Source organism: Carassius gibelio, chromosome A13, assembly GCF_023724105.1.
Source record: "Carassius gibelio isolate Cgi1373 ecotype wild population from Czech Republic chromosome A13, carGib1.2-hapl.c, whole genome shotgun sequence".
Taxonomy (NCBI): Eukaryota; Metazoa; Chordata; class Actinopteri; order Cypriniformes; family Cyprinidae; genus Carassius; species Carassius gibelio.
In genome coordinates this window covers 9329534-9354203 of record NC_068383.1, presented here as the reverse complement: position 1 = coordinate 9354203, position 24670 = coordinate 9329534, and the positions used below count along the sequence as shown (strand labels likewise).

Genomic DNA, 24670 nt, shown 5'->3' with positions numbered 1-24670 from the left:
TTGTCACTTAGTGCCAACAAAGGTTGCATTAATGGGACAAAACAAAAGTGAAACTAAAGCCTAAGAAAGAAAGTTGTCAAGCTGTGGATGAAGAATAAAAGGAGGATAATTTAGACTGTAATGAGAAACCAACTGTGTAAACTTTAGTCTTTTGCAAACTAAACTTTATTTAAACGCAAGTTCTCAAATTTTGGCCACATAAAAATGATGAAATTACTGAATTGTATTGTCCGTGTACATGAGTTGGAACAGATCACACACAGTCTGGTTCCATGTCAGGCCTGCAGCTGTATGCTGAACAGTGTACCCTCATTAGCTTGTCTCTTCTTTCTCACACACATTCATGGCTGCCGCAATTACCACACCAAAGAGTACCACTCTGACATGATGCATAGAGCTAGTCGCAGATGTTCTTTTATGAACCCTGCAAATTCAAACTGATTAGCTTTGCTTCACAAGACATGCTCTTGTCTGTCTGTCTCCTATGACAGTATTGTTTCTTTTTTTTTTTACAGAGCACTTACTCAGTCTTGGTTTAGAGGATAGGCGCAAAGATTATCGGGGAAACTATGTGCCACTGGACAAGATTCCCACCTGGGCAAACCATGACAATAACACAGGTAATTCTCAATGCTTTTCTGACTTATTTGTTTTTTGAGCAATGGCAGACTTGGTAAAGCTGCTTGAAAATGATTTGCAGTTTGTTTAGTGGTGAAGAAATTACACACTTCACCTGTTTTGAACTAAGATTAAGATTTTTTTTTTTTTAGCAAGGATGTGTTCAATTGATCTAAAGTGACAGTTAAGACATTTATACTGTTACAAAATATTTCATTTTCAAGTAAATGCTGTTATTTTGAACTTATTTTGAACTGGAAGAATCCTGAAAAAAAAGTATCAAGATTTCCAAAAATATAACAAACCGCACAAATGTTTTCAAAAATAAAAAAGCGTTTCTTGAGCACCAAATCAGTATATTAGAATAATTTTTGAAGGATCATGTGGCACTAAAGATTGGAGTAATGAAGCTGTTAATTCTTCTTTGCAATCAAAGTAATAAATTACTTTAAAAAAAAAAAAAATATATATATATATATATATATATATATATATATATATATATATATATATGTATGTATGTATGTATGTATGTGTATATATATATATATATATATATATATATATATATACATATATATGCATGTGTATATATATATATGTATGTATATATATGTATGTATGTGTATATATATGTATATGTGTATGTATGTATGTATGTATGTATGTTATTTGTTTATTGGTGATACAAGTTCATTGTAATAATAAATCACAATATTACTGTTTCTGCTACATTTTTAATCAAACAAGTGCAGCCTAGGTCAACATCTTAACCACCCTGAACTTTTGAACAGAAGTTTATGTGTCTTGGCCAAAACAAAAAGAGCATATTATGTTATATTAAAGTTGCATTGTCATTCTGCAAGAAGGTACTGGTTGTTTCATGCCCTTCTCTGCCTGCAGACATGATAATCACTCTGCATGCAAGTGACTTGCTGCCCTTTTGAAGGGAAAGGACACATGGGTCAGTGTGACCCTGACAGCTCAGAAAATCATAGCTTATTTATGGATGACTATAGTTGTGCTGCCAATTAGAAGACCCTAGAGGTGGGGCATGTTGCAAGATTTTGTTTACAGTAGCAAGTTAGCATGGCAACTATTTAATTTTTAGCAGCGTGGCAGAAGAGGCATTCTGTGCTGAGCTTTTTAATAATCATTCCTGACCACTGCATCTTGCATTTTTAGAAGCAAAGACCCGCTATGTGTTCACAGCCCCTTAGAAATTCATACATCTGAACAAAAAAAGTCTGAATGAATGTATTCGTTTGTCAGACTAGTTTTTAAAACTCAATTTAAACATAAAGGCTGAGTTTATACAACTGGCCATAAAAGACCAGGAATGATTTTAAAGACATATATCACCCAAATAAGAAAAATCTGTCGTCATGTACCTACCCTCAAGCCTAACCCTTATATTTTGTGTGAACCGGTGGATCAACAGATTAATTGAACTCAAGAAAAGGTTTTTTTATTTCTTTTTTTTTTTTCACAGATCAGACATTTGCACTCCTCTCATAAATGTGGCAAATGTTTCAGTGAATGATGATTTACATTCTCACACTTCACACTTTTACACTTCACAAACAAAGCTACCAGTGACTTCAGAAGATTTGTGTAGTACTAGCTTTTTATGATGCTATGTGTGCTTTTTGAAGCCTCATGTAAAAGCGATCTCAAACAGAAGTCAGTCAGGGTTGAAACTGCACAATGGTGAGTAAATGAAGATCGCATTTTATTGTTTTTATTTCCTTGAAGAAATTTTTCTCTGCATTTACTTTTCAGTGTTATTCATCTTGTTCGTCTGAATGCAAAAAATCCAGGCGAGCATGAATTACTTGGCTTTTTTCCCCTGAGGCACAGTGGGAGAGATGTTTCATACAGAAAGTGGAAACAGTCATTTTTATTATTTTTACAAAAATAAAATTCATAAAATGCTTGAATACAACACATGCTTGAATACACTTAAAATGAATTGAATGTTATAGAATTCACAAAGAAAGTGCTTGCTAATTAATTTACTGTGACAGGAACACGTATAGGCCTGTGTGGTTGTGATCCAGAACAGATCACGGCTCTAGCATCTCCAGCATAAGGTACAGCTTTGAGATTATGGGTTTCATCTGTACTGCAAATAGCTCAGTGAAACCCTAATGAAAAACACATTTTCTTTTTATCATGAAAGAAAATCAAGTCCTGCAGCTTTGAAATGACATGAGGATGAGTAAATGATGACAGCATTTTCATTTTTGAAAAAAGCATGAATTAAATGTTTTTTTTTTTGTGTGTGTGTGTGTTTTTTTTAAGGCCCAGTTGGACAGAGTTTTAATAAAAAGCTATACACATCATATTAATAAGAGACTTGAATACACTCCAGTTCTTGAAATATTGATTGTTTTCTCACATAATTACACAGAAAGTGCTTCAATGAGAAAGGCATGGTGCCTGTATTGCTTTGAACCAGCAATACACATCAGTTAATTCAGCATTGGGGACAGATCTGAGTTTCTGGGTTTCATCTGTCCTGCAAATGAGGAACTTGGGTGTCATACTATACATTTCTCACAACTTTGTCAACAGGAATCAAATAGCAATGCTTACATTAGTATGTATATAACTGTAAATGCTACTGCATCGGCATCGGTCAGTGGCTATTTACACATTGTATACACTATTTATGGTATAAATAGTTTTATGTACAATTTGCACAAGTGATGTGTTTTTAAAAGTAACATGCTATTTGTATTAAAGGCCGAAGTGGGCAAAGTTCTAGGGTTTGTAAGCTAAAGTGTGAGTCAAAGCTATTTTGTTGTAACAGACTGCATGCCAAAGATGCTTTACTTTGAGCTTAACGTGTATTGAACCCTAAACCATTTTTTAAGCTCAGCTTTTAATTGTGTTTTGAAGATACGCATGTGCACATTCATTGCAGAACACGATTTATCATTCACGATCTCTCAGCCACTTGTAAATCCATGTAAAAAATTAGCTGAAGACAAAAATGCTTTGACAAAACTGTCTGTTTCAAATCAGCATGCCAGTTATGTGAATCCCGAGCTGCAACCTCCTGTTCTCTCCTGCAGCCAACAAGGAAGTGACTAAAACTGCAATTCATCGACTGGCCGCTAGCTCCAAAAGGGAGTTAGTCCCATAGATTCCCCATGTTAAAATGGCCAACTTTACAGCAGAAATTTTTTTTTACAGCCTTATAGATAATATAGATAATTTTGCTCTTCATGTACATTTTTCGATGATTTGGGAGTGACGTGCTGCCAAGATGGCAACAGCCCCCTTCGCTCAATTTGAGCTTCTGAAATGCTCTTCAGAAATCTACGGAGGACCTCACTGACACTACGCCCATGTTTTTATACAGTATATGGTAAATACACATGGCATAGCACCAGAGTTAAAAAAACATCTGAGAAGCTCAAAAACTGCATGTTTTCACTGAATATTGATGAAGCATGTAGCCAGAGCATAGACCGAATTCTCAGTATCATTGTTTGCTTTTTTGATAATGATGCGATCAGAGTAACAACCCAACATATGGCAAGCAGGAACGTTAATATTGCCAATTCCTCAGCACTTATGGTGGAACTAAAAGATGTCCTGCACTCTAATGGTCGTGAATGGAAACGAGTCACTAGTATTCTACTGGACAATTGTGCAGTCACGAGGGGAAAGAAGACTAGACTTGATACGCAAGCAAGAAAGGAAAACCCTTACCTCCTAGACATATCTGGACACACTGTCCATATGGTGTCCAAATGCCACCAAGGCCCTCATGAGTTCTGTTTAGCCCAGAAGTTGACGATTTCTGCTCTGATGTATATTATGATATTGACAAGTCACCAAAACAGAAGGAGATTTTTCTTTTCAGAGTTTCAGATTCTTCCCCATCTCCCTCCAAACTGATCAACAACAGATTTCTTCAGATGCTGGAGGCTGAATGAATTCCTGGATGTACTGGTGGTGCACTATCATGTGCTGGATCCAAGTGAAGAACATACTGTAAATACAGGTAATACAAATCACGTAATATAAACCAATTTATGTTAAGTAACTCTAATGGGTAATCTGTAGTAAATGCATTGCTTATAGGCTTTAATGCTGTATGTAATGAGGTACTGCCTTTTAATCCACAGTTTAGAGTGCTTAGGTTTTATTTAGGAAAGGAACAGATCAGTAGTGAACCAATGTCCTCATATGTGTGTATGTGTGTGTGTGTGAGCATGCCTCTGTCTGTGTGTGTGTGTGTTTCTGTGCACTACAGAAGAAGAATAGAAGTTCTTCAACAAAAACAGCCCACAGCATCCAGAACACTGCTTAAACAGAAACGGAAGACTCTGATCTCTCTTCACATAGTTTGAAAGACTGAAGGTCATAGTCCACTTGTTCAGAGGTATCATGTATGAGCAGGGTAACTCATTGCAATTTAATATAAATGTAATAATAGTTATTAACAATGGTTATGGCCCATCACTGATGACAGGTGGTTACTTTGGACAAGGTACAAATGAAACAGTCAGGTCTCTTCTACAACAACAACCAACTTTAAAGAAATTCTATCATAGTATCATATAGTTAATATCAGTGTCATCTAGTTGCGAGTTTTAATTACTCTTAAAAAAAGAAAAAAAAAAAAAGAATGTTGAATCTAAAGTTTTTTTTTTTCCGTTTGCAGGTGTCCTAACAACATTTCAAGTGTTTGTCAAAAAAAAAAACTACAACATGAAAAGCCCATGGTGCACTTGTTGCATGTCGAAATGGTGGCCCTTGTGAGTGAGCTGCTCAGCAAATTTATGAAGCCAAAGGCTATTCTGCTGAGTGCTAAGGAGATCCTCAAGGTCGATGTCCAGAGTAGAGATTTACAGCTTTCAAGATTACATAAAATCAGCTGAGTTTCTACTCAAAAATATTCCCCTGAACAACAAAACTATCACCTCACTCTCTGCTCTGACTCCATGTCTTATTCAGTATGACCCTGTCTGTGGAGCTTTTCTGGCATTAGGAGAGGCCTTGCCTAATGTTGTTTCGACAGAAGAGGTCGGTCAACTAGAGGAGGAGGTTCAGGTATACCAGATTGACATTGTTCCTCATGCCCAGGTTTACATTGAAGAGGATAGCTGAGTGGATGCAACACAGTGCCAGCAGTCTACATCTCTGGAAGATCCAGACAGAGGTGTGAGGTATTCCACACTGATTAAGCTGGTTAAAGCCCTTCTTTTTATTTTCACAGGCCCTCGAAGCTGACAGGAGCTCCTTGGATGTTGAATTAAAATGTGATTCCACAATGAAAGCCAGGCACTGGACAGCCTCAACTATGACCATAGACCAGCCTTTGAGGCAGTCCTGCCTGTCATCATACCAAAAATACCAAATGCACTTACAAAAAAAAAAAAGGAGAGTGAGCAGGCACTTAAGCAGAAAAGGATGAGGGTGGCCGCAATAATGTGGTCATCAGAGGTGGCAAGCAAACTACTTCAACAGGCAGAAAAACCAAAAGGCGAGTTTAAGCCGCCCCTTCTGGACCATCCAGTGCCTCCTCTTGTACAGACAAATGACCACCCTCCTTTGGGACAGCCACAACCTCCTCCAGCCAGACTTTCTTCTTCTTCTCAGCCAGTTACTATCTCCTCTGGGCCACCCACTTCCACCTCTGGATCAGCCATGTCCTCTGCACCATCCACACCTCCTTTGGGCCAGGAACTTCTACCTCTGGATCAGCAGCCTCATCCTCTTGACCAGCCGGGTTCTTTCCTCTCATTTATGGCCCTACCAAAGCCTCCCTTAGCCCCTCCGCTCCAGCTTCATCAACCTTGCAATTGTGTTAAAAAAGAGGTGTTCTGAGGATTCCATAAAAAAAGAAAGAAGAAATAGATCAGAAACAAATCACTGTAAACCTCATCTTAGCTGTTAAGTTCTTGGAGCACTTTTTTTGTTAATTGACTGGAACTGTAGTTTTCTGCATTTGTGTATTATTTGTGTATTTTCTATTTTTTTCCCATTATTTAAGTTCTTGGAGCATTTAAATGTTTTTGCTGTTGTTAATTAAACTAAAATGTAGTTTTCTGTAGTAAACTGTCTTTGTATGTTTCCTATTTTATATTAATTTTCTAGTATTTAATTTGCCACTTTCTTTTGAATAAAACAATTTCATGTTTAAAATTTTAGGTCATCTTGTACCCCGTCAAGGACAAAGCTAACCAGCAAAACTTGATATGAAAAGCATCCTAAATGTTACGTGCGTTTTCTGCTATATTGTAGTAAGTGAGCATTATTGGTTTTGCTGTTTCAAATATCCCACCACAATCTGTAGTCTGAGCCTATCAAGGGTTAATAGCAATGGCAGATACATTACTAGTTAGTTTCAAGGAAAAACTTTTTCAAATAATGTGCTCCCGTGTTTTTTTTTGTGCAAAATAACCTTGCATATGTTGCCATCACCACCTACCCTCTGCCCCTGGAAAAAAAGGCTCTTTTTTTTGCTTTAACCCCTGCATTATAGTTTGGTTGTGTACACACACTGCAAATACATGCTTCAGTTCAAACAATTTGGAAAAGTACATGTATCATCTGATAAACCCTTTAAGTACCGTCTTAGTTAAAAGATGATTTGAATAAATACTTAAAAAAACATCTTGCTTAAAATCCTCAGTCCATTTTCATCTATAGTATTATAGTGAGAGGATTTCAGAAATGCTAAATGGAACATTTCTGCTGCCTTGGACGAGATTTGTTACTTGCACATCCTGCTCTTGCTCAACCAAATGGCTGTATCCTGTGCCAGCAGGCCTGGAGATAAACTGACAGGAGCTGAATTGGTCTGTACACATTAGAGCTGGATATTTACTCTGGCTCTACTGATTTAAGAGGACAGTTTGTAGGGTGTGCTATAGGCAATTATTCAAACTAGTGTAATGAACACTGCTTATTTTAGCTTGCAAATGTTCAAGCGATTTTCACATATTCTGTTGCATGCCTATGGCGTCAAACAGATCTGACCGACTATCCAGTGCCAGTAGTTAGAGGCCTGATGGTTTGGGCGTTCTATTCATTGGACTACTATCTGTTCTTCAAACCCATATGCACAGTATTACATGCCAGTGCTTTAACCAACCAGATATGATTTCATTGGTTCCTGCTTTCTCAGCATTCTGGGAGCTGGTACAAAGCTATTTGAATGGTTACGGTTATTTGTAGATAGGTGTTGTGTTCCAAACTGTATATATTGCCCTCTGAAGTGAAAACCATCATGGCTGCCATATTGAGAGGTCGTTCCAAACTTAAGTGCTAAAAATTGGCCACTTTAAAGGACCCTTCGAAATTTAGGAATTCGACGGGTACAACTGATGGACACTTCTGGCTCCCATGATCCTTTATGCAGATTATTTGCATGATGATGGTGCCTCCATTGCATGTGATAATGTCGCAGAAGGCCACTTCAAGAAACCGTTGTTTGGTCCCCTTCACCCTTTGAAGCTCTAACTCTGGAGGGCAAACTCTTTGAAGGGATTAGGGCATAGTGAGGTCTCCTTCCGAATGGAATGCAGGGCATGTCACAAAGAAGTCTCTTCTGTTTGTCAGGTTGAATTTATGTGACCAAAGATTCCGAAAAAAACTGTAATATTGTAAAATATTATTGCCACTTAAATAATTGTTTTCTATTTTAATATACTTTAAAATACAATTTATTTATGTGATTTCAAAGCTGAATTTTCAGCAGCCATTACTCCAGTCTTAAGTGTCACACAATCCTTCAGAAATCATTATAATATTCAGATTTATTATCAATATTGGAAACTGTTGTGCTGCTTAATATTTTTTTGGAACCTGTGATGCCCTTTCAGTATTATTTGATTAATAAAGTTAAAAAGGAAAGCATTTATTTAAAATAGAAATCTTTTATAACAATATAAGCCTTATTACTTTTTTTAATCAGCTGAACACGTCCTTGCTGAATAAAAGCAGTCATTTAAAAAATAAATAAAACTTACTGGCCCCAAACCTTTGAACGGTAGTGTATATTGTTACAAAATATTTATATTTTGAATAAATGCTGTTCTTTTTATTAATCAAAGAATATGGTGACGCAGAATTTTCACCAACTGTTACTCCGGTATTCAATTTCACACGATCCTTCAGAAAATTATTACAGATGAAAACAGTTGTGCTTCCACCATGATGCTTTTTTCAGGATTGTTTGATTTAATAGAAAGTTCAGACTACAGCATTTATTTAAAACTGAAATAATTTGAAACATTTCACAAATGTCACCTGTATCAATTAGTTCAATACAGAAAGTCAAAATTCAATTATTAGCTGAAGTGGTAGCTTTTCCATAAATTAATCTTTACTCTACTCCATACAGCTACTGAGGAAGAAGAACAGAAGTCTTTCTCCTTGGCTGACAAAGTGTCTCTGTACAAAGGTGACATTACCATCCTGGAGGTGGATGCCATAGTGAACGCTGGTGAGTTTGCAGTTTCTGATCTGAGCATTTTTAAAGCTTCATTACCTTAGAAAGGCAATTAGTGCACAAGTGTGGCACTGTGATTGTCATTTTCTTTAATTCTCTGTGTTAAATTTTAACTTGACTCCTGCAGGATTTTTTTGCATGGTCTAGGAAGGATCCACTTTATATTTGTTGTGCTTGCCTGACCTCTGGTGTCTATAAGTTGTACAGACATGACTATTTTCCCCCTTGTTTATACTGATGTATTTACAGGACAGATGATATTTGTGCTTGCAGTATGTATATTTTTGTCTTTGTAATGTGTTTCCTCTCCACGGTGCATCTTGTGGTTTATTTTCAGGTTTGATATGCCATGAATGTTCTTTCACAGGGATGATGCTTTTCCTATTCAGGATGAAACATGATGCCAAGGAACACACTTTAAATTATTATTATTATTATTACTTTTTTTTTTTGTTTATAGAGTGAGATAGTATTATCTGTCTTAATGGCTTGTTAAATGTCTTGTTGTCATGTTGCTTTGATAAAAAAAAATAAGTTTGTTCCTGTTATTGCCTCTTTAGTGTGGGGGCTGGCTGTTTGATATATGTGTGTTCTGAAGCAAAAGTCGTTGTTTTATTGTAGACATTCTGCAAAAATAGGCATATGTTAACTGGGTTCTGTTATGGTGAGTGCAGATGGATAACACTGTCATAGTTTACCTCAAGTTATGGGAAACTGGCAATAAAGATAGAAAATATTGGTAACACAATGCATATACTTAGTTAAGAATTTAGTGTATATTGTGTGGTAGATTGTCATTGATTGGACATGTTCCTGATTTAAGATGTTTATCTCGGTGTCATTCATTGAGAGGGATAGTTTAAAATACCTGCCACAGAGAGTGGTTGCAGTTCATGTCTGAAATGTTTGACAAAAGCATCGGTGAAATGTGATCTTTGCTGGACCATTGCATCCCTAGCAACAAAAGGAAACTCTTAACAGCTGTGTTGTGCTCTGCTTACAACATGTACAGAAATGTATTTTGTGAATGATTGAGGCTTTTTTTTTTCTCAATGTAGTTCAGGCATTAAGCAGCCTAATTGAAGTAACAACACCTGTGTGTGAGCTTTGGGATATTTAGACAAATTTAAACCTTCTGTTGAGTTTACTGCTGTTCTGTGAACTGTGAACCGTGTATTTACTATCAAATACTAGGTTATTTTTACAGTTTCCTTAGTGTAATGTAGGGCTGCAGGCTGATATAGCAAAATATAACATTTGATTTTCAGTAAACAATAAACATATTTTAATGTATGTGTAAGGTATAGATAGATATAGATATAGTATAGATGGGTAGATGTATATTCAATTTCGTACACACACATGTTGCAACAGTACTTTTAAAGTTATGCTACTAAATATCAATATGATTGTGCATCATTTAGCTGTAAGTCTTAGGAAGCAATAAAACAACTCAAGAATTCATATTAACAGAGAAAGAAGAAAAACCGATGACTGAATTTCCTTCTTTGCATTATAATGTTTTTGTTCACAACAAGACAGCTTCCCCTCTGAAACTTTCTCTAAGGTCAGTGTAAGGTCAGTGAGTCAACATAGAAAACAGGAAATAAGAGAACAAGCTGAATGGGACGCTGGTCTAATCTCGGTGTCATACAGATGTGAAAATGGAGCAGTAAGCAAATGAATCAAAACGAATCACATGCTTGATTGCAGTGTGCTTGTGCTTCTCTCAGTGCTTATTTCAACAAGTTTGTTTGTGCATTCTTCACATCAGTGGTTGCAAAAAAAATATTGTGAAACCATTTCGTAGGGTTTGTGGCATTGAACTAGGAAAGTAATTGGTTTAAAGGCTTCAGAATATGAGGGAGACTTATCATGCAGACGGGTGGCTGTTCATCCATCAAAGGTCAGCGGCTCTGGCCAGGAAAGTAATCGCATTATTGCATCAGTGCTCTGGACTGATTCTTAAAGCCCCATTTGCTCCAGTGTTTTTGAGTTTAGATTCCTGGAATGATGTTTCCATCTCAAAGCTATAATACGATGATAAGAACAATCAGAAAGCATCTCTGTGATTGCGGGGAACTGTCTGTTTCCAGTAGTCCTGCTGAAAATGTATACAGCATAGTGCTCTTAGGGAAAAAAAAAACCTTTCTGATGTTAAACATGCTATGATTTTTGTTATCATAAAAGTGTTTTATTCTGCTTGGATTCAATTCAAGTCCTCTACAAATTTTTCTTGAATATCTAATTTCACTTAGAAATATTTCAGGTTACATGTCGAATTGGCTTGTAAACACTTTTACTTGAATCCATCTACCTATTGCATTAGACTGGAAAAATGAAATCTGGGATGAATTGAGCAGACACTTTCTTCAACACCATCCTGTGTTCTTTCCCTCTGAACAGTCATTGGCTGTGTCCAATATCACATACTTTCTGTGAAGGTTACTGGTTTTGAGTAAGAAATTATGTCCATTTGCAACCATTAAAAAAGTATATTCTACATAGTATGAATGTGTGTAGTCTAAAGGTAATCTGGATGTATTACATTGGCCATGTTGTTACTGTTATGTGATACCAGCATCAGGTGTGCCACTTTGCTGCCATTTACAACTCCTGTCCTGTGGCCTAATGGTATACTGAAGGATGCACACTTTATAATCTTGGTGGAAGTAGCAGGCCATTCGGATACCCTATCATGGCTGCAAAAAAAAAAAAAAAAAAAAAAGAGTAAGGAGCCATTGGCTCCTATAAGAAAAAAGCTTAGATGCAAAAAATGTTTTGTAGGTGCCATAGAATTAAACTATTTTTTGTACATTTTAACATTTCAATCATATTGTCATGTTTGTCTCATTTTTTTTAACTTTATCTGCATTTTAACCCATCTTGTCACTAAATGTCTTTTCCAACTTGAAACATACAGTCACAAAGAATTGTTCATTATAATATCTGTATATCCAATATCATGGACCATAAGCATCACTCGGCCAGTTTGGGCTCCACATCAATGCATCCTGTAAATGTTTGTACACACTCTTAAAAATAAAGTTGCTTCACGATGCCATGGAAGAACCTTTTTTGTCTAAATGGTTTCATAAAGAACCTCTAACATCTGAAGAACCTTTACGTTGCACAAACGGTTCTTTGTGGCGAAAGAAGGTTCTTCAGATTATAAAAAGTTAAGAAAGAGATAGTTCTTAAAAGAAACTCACTGAATGGTTCTTGGTAGAACCAAAAATGGTTCTGTGAAGAACCTTAAGGATCTTTATTTTTAAAAGTGTATGTCTTTCACACTTTCAGTCAGTTTTTCTTGATTAGTAAAATGTCATTTTATAGGAGGAGTTCAATTATGTAGACAACAGGTTAAGTAAAACTATTCAAATGCACTAGCATATAAATATAGGCTAGCAAAATGCTCCTCTTTATAGTTATTTTTCTAGTTGACTGATGAGCTTTGAGGTAAATGTATATTACATTGCAATGTCTACACGCTTTTCACTTACTGTAAAGCTTGTAACTAATACCAATATTATTTAATAAAGTGTGCTGGTTTTACATTTAGACCCTGTAGAGTTTGCATGGGAGATGTCAGGCAGCTTGAAATAAAATGGCAACAGTAATTAATTCGGGGTGGCTTCAAGCTGCATGCTGAGAGAGGTGAGGCTTTAATCATGTTAAATGGGTTTTTAAATCACTCTCTGGATGACCAATTATTTTTTCATAGAAATGCATTTCTTGTCAGAGCTGCTAATTGAAATAGCAACTGACATCAGGGTCGTGATAGGTGCAGAAATTTTAATTGCTCTCCCTTTCTTGTTTTCACACAAGGTGTCAGTTCACAAAGCAAGCAAAACAAACACAGAATAAAAAAATTAAAGTCTGACAGGATGGTCAGGTGGTAATGCTGTTAAATACAGCGTTGGAACTTATGCCAAAAATATATGTCAGGCAAAAAATAGGAACAAGCAAGAAAAAAAAAAAGAAAAAAAAAAAAAGGTTGTGTGAAGCATACGGCTGGGTGCTCCTCCATTTTAAGGTGTCGTGCAGGTTTTGTGCTCAGGAGGGGAGAGTGTCATTTTGTAATAATGGGAGCTTTTCAGAAAGGAGCTGTGTCTTTTGCCCTGTAGTGTGGTGAGACACAGTAATGGAGTCTAATGCACTCTGCACATTAAATGTTCTATGAGTCACAAAGCTTAATGGAGAGCACTTGCATGTTTAACCGTAGACGGGCCTCAGCTCTTTTGTAACTGACATTTGAAAGTGGGAAAAGAGCACTCCTTATCAACACGACTTGCAAAAGTCTGAAAAAGGGCCAGCATGCACTCTGTCATCATCATCAAAAAAAAAAAAAAAAAAAAAAAAAAACTAACATGTAAATCTGAGCTTATGTTGCCAAAAGCATAAGAGATATCTTGAAATGACAAGGTAAATTCACATTCATTATCTATTTCTTCATTTAATTTATAGGCATACATCTTGACATATCTTTCAGAGCGGTATAATGACCAGGAATAACGAACCTGATGAACTTCTGACATTCACAAAGTTCTACAAATTTTCTGCAGTTTGGGGGAGGAGTTTATGAATGTATCCCTGAGTGGATCTGACCTCCATATAATGCATTTTATAGTAGTAAGTAGTAGGTTCAGCAATGTCCTGTTTTCATTTCATGCAGATATGTTTTATGTAGTATAGTTTCACAAAACTAAAAAGTCTTTTAGACCTGAAGTGAGTCAGAGAAGGCAAAGAGATGGGTAAAAGGAATTAATCATGATATTCACAATATTGCTTATTTTGTATTGCCAACAAAATCACTACAAATATATTGGTAATGTTCAGTGCATCACCCAGTACCAGAAGTAGTGGTCTGAGTTCAACTTAAAGGGGGGGTGAAATGCTCGTTTTCACTCAATATCCTGTTAATCTTGAGTACCTATAGAGTAGTACTGCATCCTTCATAACTCCAAAAAGTCTTTAGTTTTATTCTATTCATAAGAGAAAGATAGTCTGTACCGATTTTTCCCGGAAAAACACGACCGACTGGGGGCATGACGTGGGCGGAGCTAAAGAATCACGAGCGCGAATAGGCTTTTGCGTTGAGAGGATGTGGAAGCTGTGACATTACCGTGAGGGAAAACCCATCATCTAAAACAAACCATGGCTTACAGTCAGATTCAGCCGTTTATTTATGATCCAGAGGCTGAAACTGAACGAAAGCAGCAGCAGCAACGACTCGCTCCGAGCGGGGCTCGAACCCGGGTCTCTGGCATGGGAGGGGACGCACTAACAAGGAGGCAGAGATATTTGAAGCAGTTTTACTCACCGCCTGTGGTTCCAACACACGATCGTGACCCTTTTTCCTTGGGATTGCATCATCCTTAAGAAATAAACGATACGCAAATCCGTCGTCAAACTGGGCCTTGTGAACAAGCATCTTCGAAATGCAGGGAACACACAAAAACACTTGCACAACTCCGTTGATGCTCTGTAAAAATAAACTCCATCCACTGGTCCCTTGCAGGGTTGTCTTGCCCTGCCAACCAAAAACACACTTCTTTTGTGACTTTTCGCGACGCTCTCGCTCTGATCAGTGAATGTCTCTTGTTCTCTCAGTGCTCTGCTATACGGGAGCGCGCTCTCCCGGCAGAAGTGCCCTCAGGACCCATATAAGTAAATTCCGCTCCATCTAACGTCACACAGAGCCATACTTGAAAAAAACTTTCCGAAACTTGTGACAAACCGGAAGGAGTATTTTTGGAACAAAAATACTCCTTCAAACATACAACTTAATTTTTTAAACTTTGTCCATGTTTAGTATGGGAATCAAACTCTTTAACAGTGTAAAAAACTAAGTATGCATGAAATAGCATTTCACCCCCCCTTTAACATATTTTACCACATTAAAAACTTTTATTCTGCAGAAATTAGCTCAGACAACCATTACTTAGTGCCACTATGTGAAAAATGTTGGCATTAGTAGCAGTGATGGTCCTCTTAGCTCAGATGGAAAACTTTTTCTTCAGGCTTGAAGCATTCTCTCTTACAGTAAAACGTGTCTTGCAGAATTTCAGTAACAGCAGTCCTTGTTTCAAGAATGTTTTTCTTTGATGTCTGTGATTGTTTTAGGGCAAGAGAGTCTGGGCAATTTGAAAACTTCAAAGCGAAGTCATTTTCAGCAGTATTGATTCTGCAGTGATGTAAGCAAGAGAAAGACACATGTGTTAGATAGTTCTTGAGATGAGGGGGTGGGAGGATTTGGGTCTGTGTGTGCTTGACTGGATGAAGAAGGGACATTTTGGTCTTGTATTTCTGGTCAAGGCTTTAGCACTTAATAAAATCAGTTTTTGATATAATGCATCCTGACCTCCGCTCTCAAGCTTATATTGATTACAGGCCCTCTAAAACACACACACACACACACACACACACACACACACACTTACTGACAGAGATCAGATCCAAGTCCACAGTTCAGGCTGGACAGTAGCAAGTGAGTTGATGTGCAAAATTGTGATTGTTGCAATGTTGCATCAGGAATGAAAATCACTGGCCACTGCCCATGGCAGTTGCTGCTTTAATGAACAGTGAAATACATGTGATGTGTGTGAGCATTTGTGTGTGTGAGGGCAGAACTGAATTCACTTTTAAAAAGCCCTGTTAATACTGTCAGCATGATGTGATTCAGGCTCAGGGCTTTTTGTAATACAACACTGAACTCCCCCCCCCCCCCACCCAGATTTGCATTGCAGATTGCAAATGGAAATGAAAGTGACCTCAATTCTGAAATGGTCTCACACTCTCGTATATTTGTGGCTTGACCTCTAACCTTTTGGAAGCAAAAGTGCAGGGATTTTCTCAGGTATTTTCAGGATTCTTTAGGAGGCTTAGCCTTATTGATTTAGATTTCAGTGTCAATGTCCATGATGAACTTGTCAGCTTAACCTAACGTTGCACATCTTAAATAATTAAAACTGTGCAAACTGACTTTTTCCTTGCACTCTGTGGAATTTAAAACAGGGGGAAGGATGTCTGAATGTGGATAGTCAGATCTGGATTTGATGAGCTCTCATTTATCCGCAATGATTCTGTCTTCCCCTTCCACACTGTGTTCTCAGAATGGACCTGTGTGTCTAAACTCTTCAGGGAAGTCTCTCTTGATTACCCGTTCAGGCTGCAAAAATGAGATGTCATGAATTATGAATAGCTACAATTTAAAACAAAGATTTTTTTTATTGCAGTTTATTCCTGTAATGGCATCGATTATTTATGTTGTCACATATTTTTTTTTTAGAAATCATTCTAATATACTGATTTAGTGTTAAAGAAACATTTCTTATTATTATCATATCAGTGTTGAAAACAGTTGTGCTTTTGTGGAAACTAAATTTGTGATGTATTCTTTATACAATGGATTTTAAATTATTTTTTTTATTATTCTTTTGAACCCTGTGATAAAATACATTTTATGATTTTGAAAAGTAAAATGTAAGAGTGGAAGGAATTCAGGTTTATTTTTTTTTATTTATCTTTTGACCGTAATATAGTTTGTAAAGTGTAAGCATCACTAGTGGTCTCAGAAGTTTGGATCCCACTGTGTGTTTCCAGCTTCTCTACAAAACTATATTCTCAGTCTGAGTGTGTCAAATGCTACTAAATCAAAAGAGTCTCTACCGAGTCTTCACTGTAGTTGCTGGTCAGTTTGACATTTTGGCCTAAAGGGGGCACTGTGTATCCATGAGAAACCTGACACTGAGCGCAACCTGAGAAAACGGCTCAGACGCTCATGCAAACTGCCAGTGCTCATCTCTGTTGTTTTGAGCAAATCCACAGCGCTTGTTTGGATAGCTGCTTGTATTCCAAGGATGTCGCGGTTGTGACGGATGGCTGTTGTCTTTCTTTATTCTCGGGTTACTGAGATGAGAGGATGTAGCTCTCCGGCTCTGTATATTTGTACACGAGGGCAGTTGCAGACATGCAGTTGGTTTTCGGCAAAGATAAAATAAAATTTAAACCATTTTGAATAGAAGGAAAAATAAGATCTATTCAGATCTGAGAGAAAACAGAGAATAAATCAAAACGTGTAGAAGCACATGTGGTTTTTTAATGGTTTGTTGAGTGGGACCATGCACATGCTAAGAGAAAAAAAATTCAAAATAAGCACAGAGCAATGATACATTGCCTCTTGACAACATCCCATCATTCCATGGAAACTCATTTTCCCAGAAGTTAGTTAAGCCCAGCCACCTGCTGGCTGTCCAGCTTTGCTGCAAATTTCCCCAGATATGTCCATATTTATGTCCATTTTTCCCGCCATTTGCCATTTTTTTCAGTAGTTCATTGAACTGTGAGTGCTAGTTACCAGCGCAAGACTCTGGGAAACTGTGTACCTTAGCAGAAATACTTATTAGGTGTTTGGTTACAGGTCTATGGTGGGAATATTTGCAGTAATGGCCCCTCTGAACATTTTCATAATGGGCCGTTCAGCGCTCCACAAATACAGAATTTAGAAAGCATGTGCTATTTTTTGAAGAAGGTTGTTTGCCTAGCGGAGGGCTTTCTTCCTGTCTTTGAAAAAGACATGTCGGTTAATGTCGAACACCAATGAGCTTATAAGAGTTATGCCTTCCAGTAATACCCCTAAGCCTGGGATACAATTGGATTTTCTTCCCCCCTTCTCCGTAAAGAACCTCTCCCAGTGTTTGGCGCTCATTTCATAACAGTCAGTGATTCCCTCTGAGCACTCCGCTTTGTAATCAGCCTGAGAATTTTTTGATCTGTTGCATGTTGGCTTGTCTTTTTTTCTATATTTATGCAGAGCCTTTTGCAAAGTGAGCTGGTTTACAAAGAATCCCCTTCAAGGGCCTGCAATGAATTCTGGGATAAATGCAGTTGAACTGAGCTTTAATTAACAGCCCATAATTATAAAACACTCAGAGTTGAGCATCATTAATGGGTGGAATTTAGACTCAGTGCGTAACTTTATCTGCGCTTCTGTGTGCGATAGCAGATCTAATGGTGGTATGAGGAAATTGATTTTGATGGTGGTGAAGCTGTCCTGCACTTTAACAGATGGAATTGAATGGATCTCTGCTTCATGGCTGTTCTCTCGTTCTCCTTCATCTGTATGCTAATGCCAGACGAATGGCGTTTGTTAGGAAATGAGTTATAATTTACTTGACAGGAGTTATATTATTGTTCTCATTGCACAACCACTAAGCCAACCCCACTTTTCGGCTTAGCACACTGAAGTTTAATGCTGTTATGCCCTGATAGCATTTCAAAAGCCTTCATGCGATTTCTGACTAATAAATCTTTGTAATCGAATCCAGGAAGTGCAGAATGAAAGCAGGTTGAAAGGCATATAAGCACATGATGACAGGGCCTCAACGGACTCTTTACTCTAGGTGACAACAGAAGTGGTGTTTGATGTAGTTATGAGTATTGTTAGCTTCTGATATGAACCTTGAAGCCCCCCCCCCACCCCCCGTCTGCTTAACTGCAAATATATATGGGTTATTATATTCTTGAACTAATGCAAACTTTTCTGTCCCCGGTATGATTTTAAAAAGAACTTGTTATAAAAATGCTGTAGTTTTGAAGTACAGTTTTTTTGCTTTTATCCGATTTTTTTTTAGAAGGTTACAAAGTTACATTTACATAATGTTCTTATTTTGTACTAAAAGTTAAAAGTTGTTTCATTTTTGAAGCTTTCAGTGTGTCAAAAGTGATCCCTGATAATAGTGTTAAACATAAATTATTTTATTAGCATTTCAAAATGCATCAAAAAGGTAATTATGCAAGCCTAATGTTTAGTTTTTAATTCGCGACCCTGTAGTGTGACATACTGCAACACACACACACACACACACACACACACACACACACACACACACACACACACACTCTCACATTTATTATTGTGCAGTGAAGAGAGATATTATAAAAGAGAGACAAGACCGCGAGAGTAGAAAAGGAAAGCATTGGTTTCCTAGGATACAGTGGGTAGGCTAATGTCTATCTTGTGTTCTGGAAACACTACTGTTTATTGGTTTTCTAAACTGGCCCCTCATTGAACCCTCTGATAACACATACCTTAATAACTTCTTCAAGGGGTAATTATGGGATTTTGCAAGGCGCAAGATCCAGTAATTGAATTCCCTTAAATTGTTTCACTATCCAATTTTTATCACCTGGGTTGATTGGATATTTTTTTTTTTAAATGAATATTTATCCCAAGGATCTTCGTAAACAGGCTGGAGATTATATGGAAATAAGATGGAGCCAGTGGCTGCACTGTGATTAAAGTACATGTTAACCGTGCATGTAGTAAAAGACAGCATGAACACAAACCGTGAACACACACCCGGAGCAGTAGAGGAGATGCAGAAATGCTGTTGATTTGCAGGACTCGCTGGATGAGTTTGTCAGAAGTTGACCTTACACAAACTGCGTTTGTTGAACCTCCTCTGACTTTTTGTCACATAATGGGATGATGGCTGCTGCCATTACTGTGATGAAATGGCCAAATAAGTGACTTAAGCATGGCCTCATGAGCAGCAAAGCTTGTCAGCATGCTGTTTTGTTGCCCTTTGATAGCATGGCTACAAGCCCACACGGCAGATCAAGACTGCAATTGTGACACAAACAAGTGTTTTAAGAATCACAGAATTATAAAAAATGCCCAATGCTCGCGTGTTCTGAAGTGCTGTGAGACAAAAAGGAACATGATTCTGTCTTGCACAGCAGATTTCTAGTGATTTGCTGTTGGATGTTTCTTTTCTTTTTAAAGCATCTGAGATGGGAACTGTAAACCTGACAGACTACTGAAGATCACACAAATGTTTTTTTTTGTTCTGTGACTTTAATGCAACATTCTCAAATCAAAATGGCATCAGATTATAAAAATCACACTTTCAGCTGTTACAGTATGTCGATGATGGTGCTTGAGTTTCACTGATGGGGCTACAGGGCTATGTGAGACAAAAAAGTCTGGGAAAGACTAACATGAAGGATAAATACTACATGATGATTATATATATATATATATATGTATATATGTACATATATATTATATATGTATATAAACATTCGTTGGATGATTATTCAAGATAAATGCAAAAAAAAAAAAAAAAAAATGCAAATTGTGTGTAAAGATGCAAAATCTTCACATGCTGCCTTGTTTCCTGTCAGCTCATTGTAAGCAGTAGCCAAAACTAATAACCCTGTTTGTTTTGAGAAAATGTCTGGCAGTAGGGCAAACAATTGGTTTGAAAGAGCAGATGAAGATTATCCTGAAAAAGGGATGGAAATATAAGGGACAATATAGTGAATTTGTTTCTTTTCTTATTTGCAGTGTACACACAGATAAGAAACAGGCGACGATTAAAACATTTAAATAGCTGGAATTCAGTCTATCTCTTTATGTATTTTAAATGGAATTACTTAAAAGAATAGTTCACCCAAAAATGGAAATTCTGGTGCGTTTGCATTTTAAAGATCACAAACGTTAATAGTTGGTCCATCAGTGTTGTGGTATAAACTATGATAAGTTGATCAGAACCCTGAGGATTGTTGAGTGGAAGTTTTTGTGATGAATAACTTCACTGATCAAACAATGATCATTTCATATCACAACTGTTGATACCTACTTTCTGGGATTGTTTAACTTCAAAAAATGTTAATCTTCATAGCTAAGACTGAATGTCACCACGTTAATTATCTTCAGTCATCTCCTGAGTTAAACATGCCATGAAACATCAGAGGCTTTATTCTTAACAACCCAACAGATACTTTCAAATGTCTCAACTCGAATGAAACAACAAGCAGATGTGCACGTTCCTTAACGCGATCTCTCTCTCTCTCTCTCTCTCTCTCTCTGTCTCTCCCTCCCTCCCTCTCACTCCTGTTCTGTCTCTCTTGCTTTCTCAACAATCCTCCCGGCAAGCAGGTGTTGATTTGATTTGAAAAAGTCATTCACCGTTCTAATGTGAGAGTGAAAAAAAAAGTTCATAAATGTCTGAGGCATTTTTGCCTGTTTTTTTGTCGTTGTTGTTTTTTTTTTCATCATCATGGATTCCGTTACTCTGACAAACAGGAAGACAATGTGTCTTTGCCTCATAGTGAAAATGTATTTATAGTGCTATTCTCAGCAGTCAAATAGTGAATAGCACATGCAAGAACAGCAAAAGGAGATGTTGTTTCCAGTCAGGAGAACTTAATTGCATGTTTGTCGTGTCCACTCACAATCTAATATTGTGTGAAAACTGCTCTTTAATGGGTATGCATGCTAATTGAAGTGGTCTACTTTAATTATTAATTAACATAATGTTAAGAACACGCAGGTGGATGGTTTAACAGGAAGTGACAAGGCTACTAACTGCTGCCCTGTCATCTTGACACATGTATGAAGCATTACTTGTCTCGTCTTATTTCCTTTCTCCACTCTCACCCAATTTCTGCCTCCGCCTCCACACTGCTCTTTACAAGGAACCTTGCTTAGAGCACTCTGTTCACATCTGTACAGCAACAACTCTGGCAGAACGAGCCCTGAATGTGAGTGTCTGAGTGAAGACAGTGGCAGAATGGCTGGCGAGTGGATGGTTGAAAGTGAGGCTGGGGTTGTGATTGGTAGTGAATAATAGACAGCGACATGAGATCAAAAAGAGTAATTTACTAAGTACAGGTCCTATTGTAGAAATCCTATGTCACGTCTGCGTTTTTGCAGCCTCCGTTAGCAAAATGGTAAAAGTAATAATTGCTCGAGGTCACTTGTGCTTTTAAAGACCTAAATGCCTTGACCTAACATGAGGACAGTGCTGGAACACCAAAATATTTGGCACAGTATAATGGGACTCTTGAAGGGAGTAAGAGGGCCATAGCTCATGCCTTTTTTGTGTTTAATTCCCTTTACCAAGGTGTTCCTTTTTTTTTCTTTTTTTTTTCAAAAGTTGTTGTTTATTATTATTTTTATTATTATTATTATATAAGAACAATTTAACAGTAGTAGTAGTAGTATTAATAGTAATAAGATAATTATTATTAAATTAATTGTTGTTGTTATTGCAATTAAATAATAATAATAATAATAATAAAAATAATAAAAATAATAATTACAATTCTTGTCATTGAGAGTAAAAAAGTATTTACTTGTTTTGTTTCAATGCGTTTTTTATCATTGGAAGTATTTATTTATTTATTTACAGATATCTTTAAGTTTAAATACTTTAATATATTTAATGCTTAACATGCAGAATCAGCTATAAGCCATTTGTAAGTTCCGGGAAAAGTGTATACATTGTGACTCTGTCCTTTTACAAACTGTGCTGTTTGAGCATCTCGACCAGCCAACCACATTAACATTGGCATTACCTTTCAGTAGCGCTTATTTTGGTTATTTTCTCTAAGCTTATACATTTGCATTTTTATTTGTTTATCTGAATTTTGTTTTTGTGTTTTGCTGTGGCACTACAGACTCAGTGGAGTTCTATAATACCTGGAGAAAACTCTGTTATTCACATTGATCTCAATGGCAGCCCCGCAGGCACACAATCTGGATGCTGGCATCTTTGTTTCATGGCCACTCAGTAGAAACATTTTTTCGAGTCAGTCACCCAAGCTGTAAATGCCATGTGATTGATCACTCTGTACTGGAACACTTTGCAGAATTTATGGAAACAAGTTTTTTTGTTTTTGTTCTTATACATCTGTAAAAATCTGGATAGGTACATTTGAATAGCCGTCAATAAGTTATTTTTGCTCACATAATGTTGTAGTCACTGCAGACATTTCCCAAGATACCTAGAATGCATTGCAGATATTCTGTGTAATGGGGCATTTGTGTTGACAATACAAGCTTTTAATGTTTTTTTAGGTTACAATTCGCAAAGAGCCTCCTGATGCATCTTAATTAATTTAAAACATGGTCAGTATTTTTTACACTGCTTCCATTCAAGAGTTGGTCCAAAATTCTAACTTTAAACCACAATAACCTTTTATGTGGACACATTTTCTACTCGCATTTAATTTTTTTTAATATGCTTTTATTTTCCTCATTTTGTGCAGTTTATCTGCTCCAAATTATGCAACAAAGGCCCCCCCAAAAACAATTATTTAGCACATTTTTACCCATAAGATTGTATAAAGTTTCAGAAAAATGACACGCTCTCCTAAACTTGCCAACATCAGACATTGAGCAGCAGTCCTTTCTGGAAGAGATGAGCGTCCGCTATCTCCAAGGGTTTGTAATGACTGACACCATCACACTGCCTTGTCTCCAGAGTCTCAATGTCAGGCACAGCAGCAGACCTGCCTGTCATCTCTGGTAAAGAAGCTGTCATTTTCTGTAAATCGAGCACATGGCCCGCGCCGGTGGTTGGCCCTATGGAGGTGATGAAAAAAGCACAAACTAAACTAAATGGACGATGGCTGTAGGTCAGAAGAAGACAGGACTGCTCCCTTTTGACTGTCAGTCTTTCAGTTACGAGTCAAACCTCACAAACTCATAAACACCAGCTGCTATTTCAATTACAGTGTTCTGCTGTGCAGTTTTAACATGGATAAACAGATTGCTGTTACTGTTAGCCAAGCAAATTTTGGATACAGTGGGAAGTGAATTCCATTTTACGTTTTGATATATATACATATATATATATATATATATATATATATATATATATATATATATAGGCTATATATATATATATATATATATATATATTTTTTTTTTTTTTTTTTTTTTTTTTTTTTGGGGAGTTTCTTTTGCTGTTGTCTCCCTTATGGTTTCCACACTCTATGATGGCTACAGTTGGCATTGCAAAATTCTAAATAACATTAAAATGAGAACTAGAACCTTTTTTTCTCACAGCTAGCCTGTATTATTTAGTAAATCAGGGTTACCATGTTTGAAACTGATAGTTTCAAGTCTAAAATCTATGTGTTGAATGTTCAAAAATTCATTATAGAAAAGCCAATATAGGCACGGTTTAAATGTATTATGTGTAAGAATTATAGTCTGACCCTTGCAGCTTTTCCTCCCTCTAAAACATTTATTTATTTATTTGTTTAAAAATGTATCATCATAAGTTTTTTTTTTCAGACCTGTTACATGCATTTAAATATCCTTGAATAAAGCCAATAAAACAAAAAATATAAGGAACTAAATCAGGATGAGTTTGTTTTTTCGTGACTAGTGCAGGTCTCATCTTGTATATGAGGCCAGGAGTGGCACTGTGCTCTCAGTCACAAATGATAATAAGCTGAATAATTTAACACCCCCACAAATCAATTTATTAAAAAAATGAAAAATTCAATTAAATTAAAACATTTTTTTAGCCTTAACTTTCTATAAAAATATTTGTAATTCTCTGCCAATCATTTGTTCATAGTGACTTTTAATTGATGGTAAGTTGTGTAAACAATAACCATAAACAATAAGCAATAGGCTAATGAAGTATTTTCTTAGAGATACATGTGTGTTGGAACCATAACAGTTATTACTCTCTGTCAAATTTATTATTTTTTGTCAGTATTTATTTCTTATTAACACAATATTTCATTAAGAATAATTTTAAGTAAAAC

At 36.7% G+C, this 24670-nt stretch overlaps 1 protein-coding gene across 3 annotated transcripts in view; it reads left to right on the top strand.

The window, feature by feature from the left end:
* The window catches only part of LOC128026060 (ADP-ribose glycohydrolase MACROD1), a 517908-nt gene that overhangs the window by 2649 nt on the left and 490589 nt on the right, over window positions 1-24670 (top strand). For all 3 annotated transcript variants that reach the window (XM_052612789.1, XM_052612788.1, XM_052612790.1), the window contains exons 2-3: window positions 516-620; window positions 8987-9088. In XM_052612789.1, coding sequence (XP_052468749.1) covers window positions 516-620; window positions 8987-9088 — 207 coding nt within the window. The remainder of the gene's footprint in view (window positions 1-515; window positions 621-8986; window positions 9089-24670) is intronic.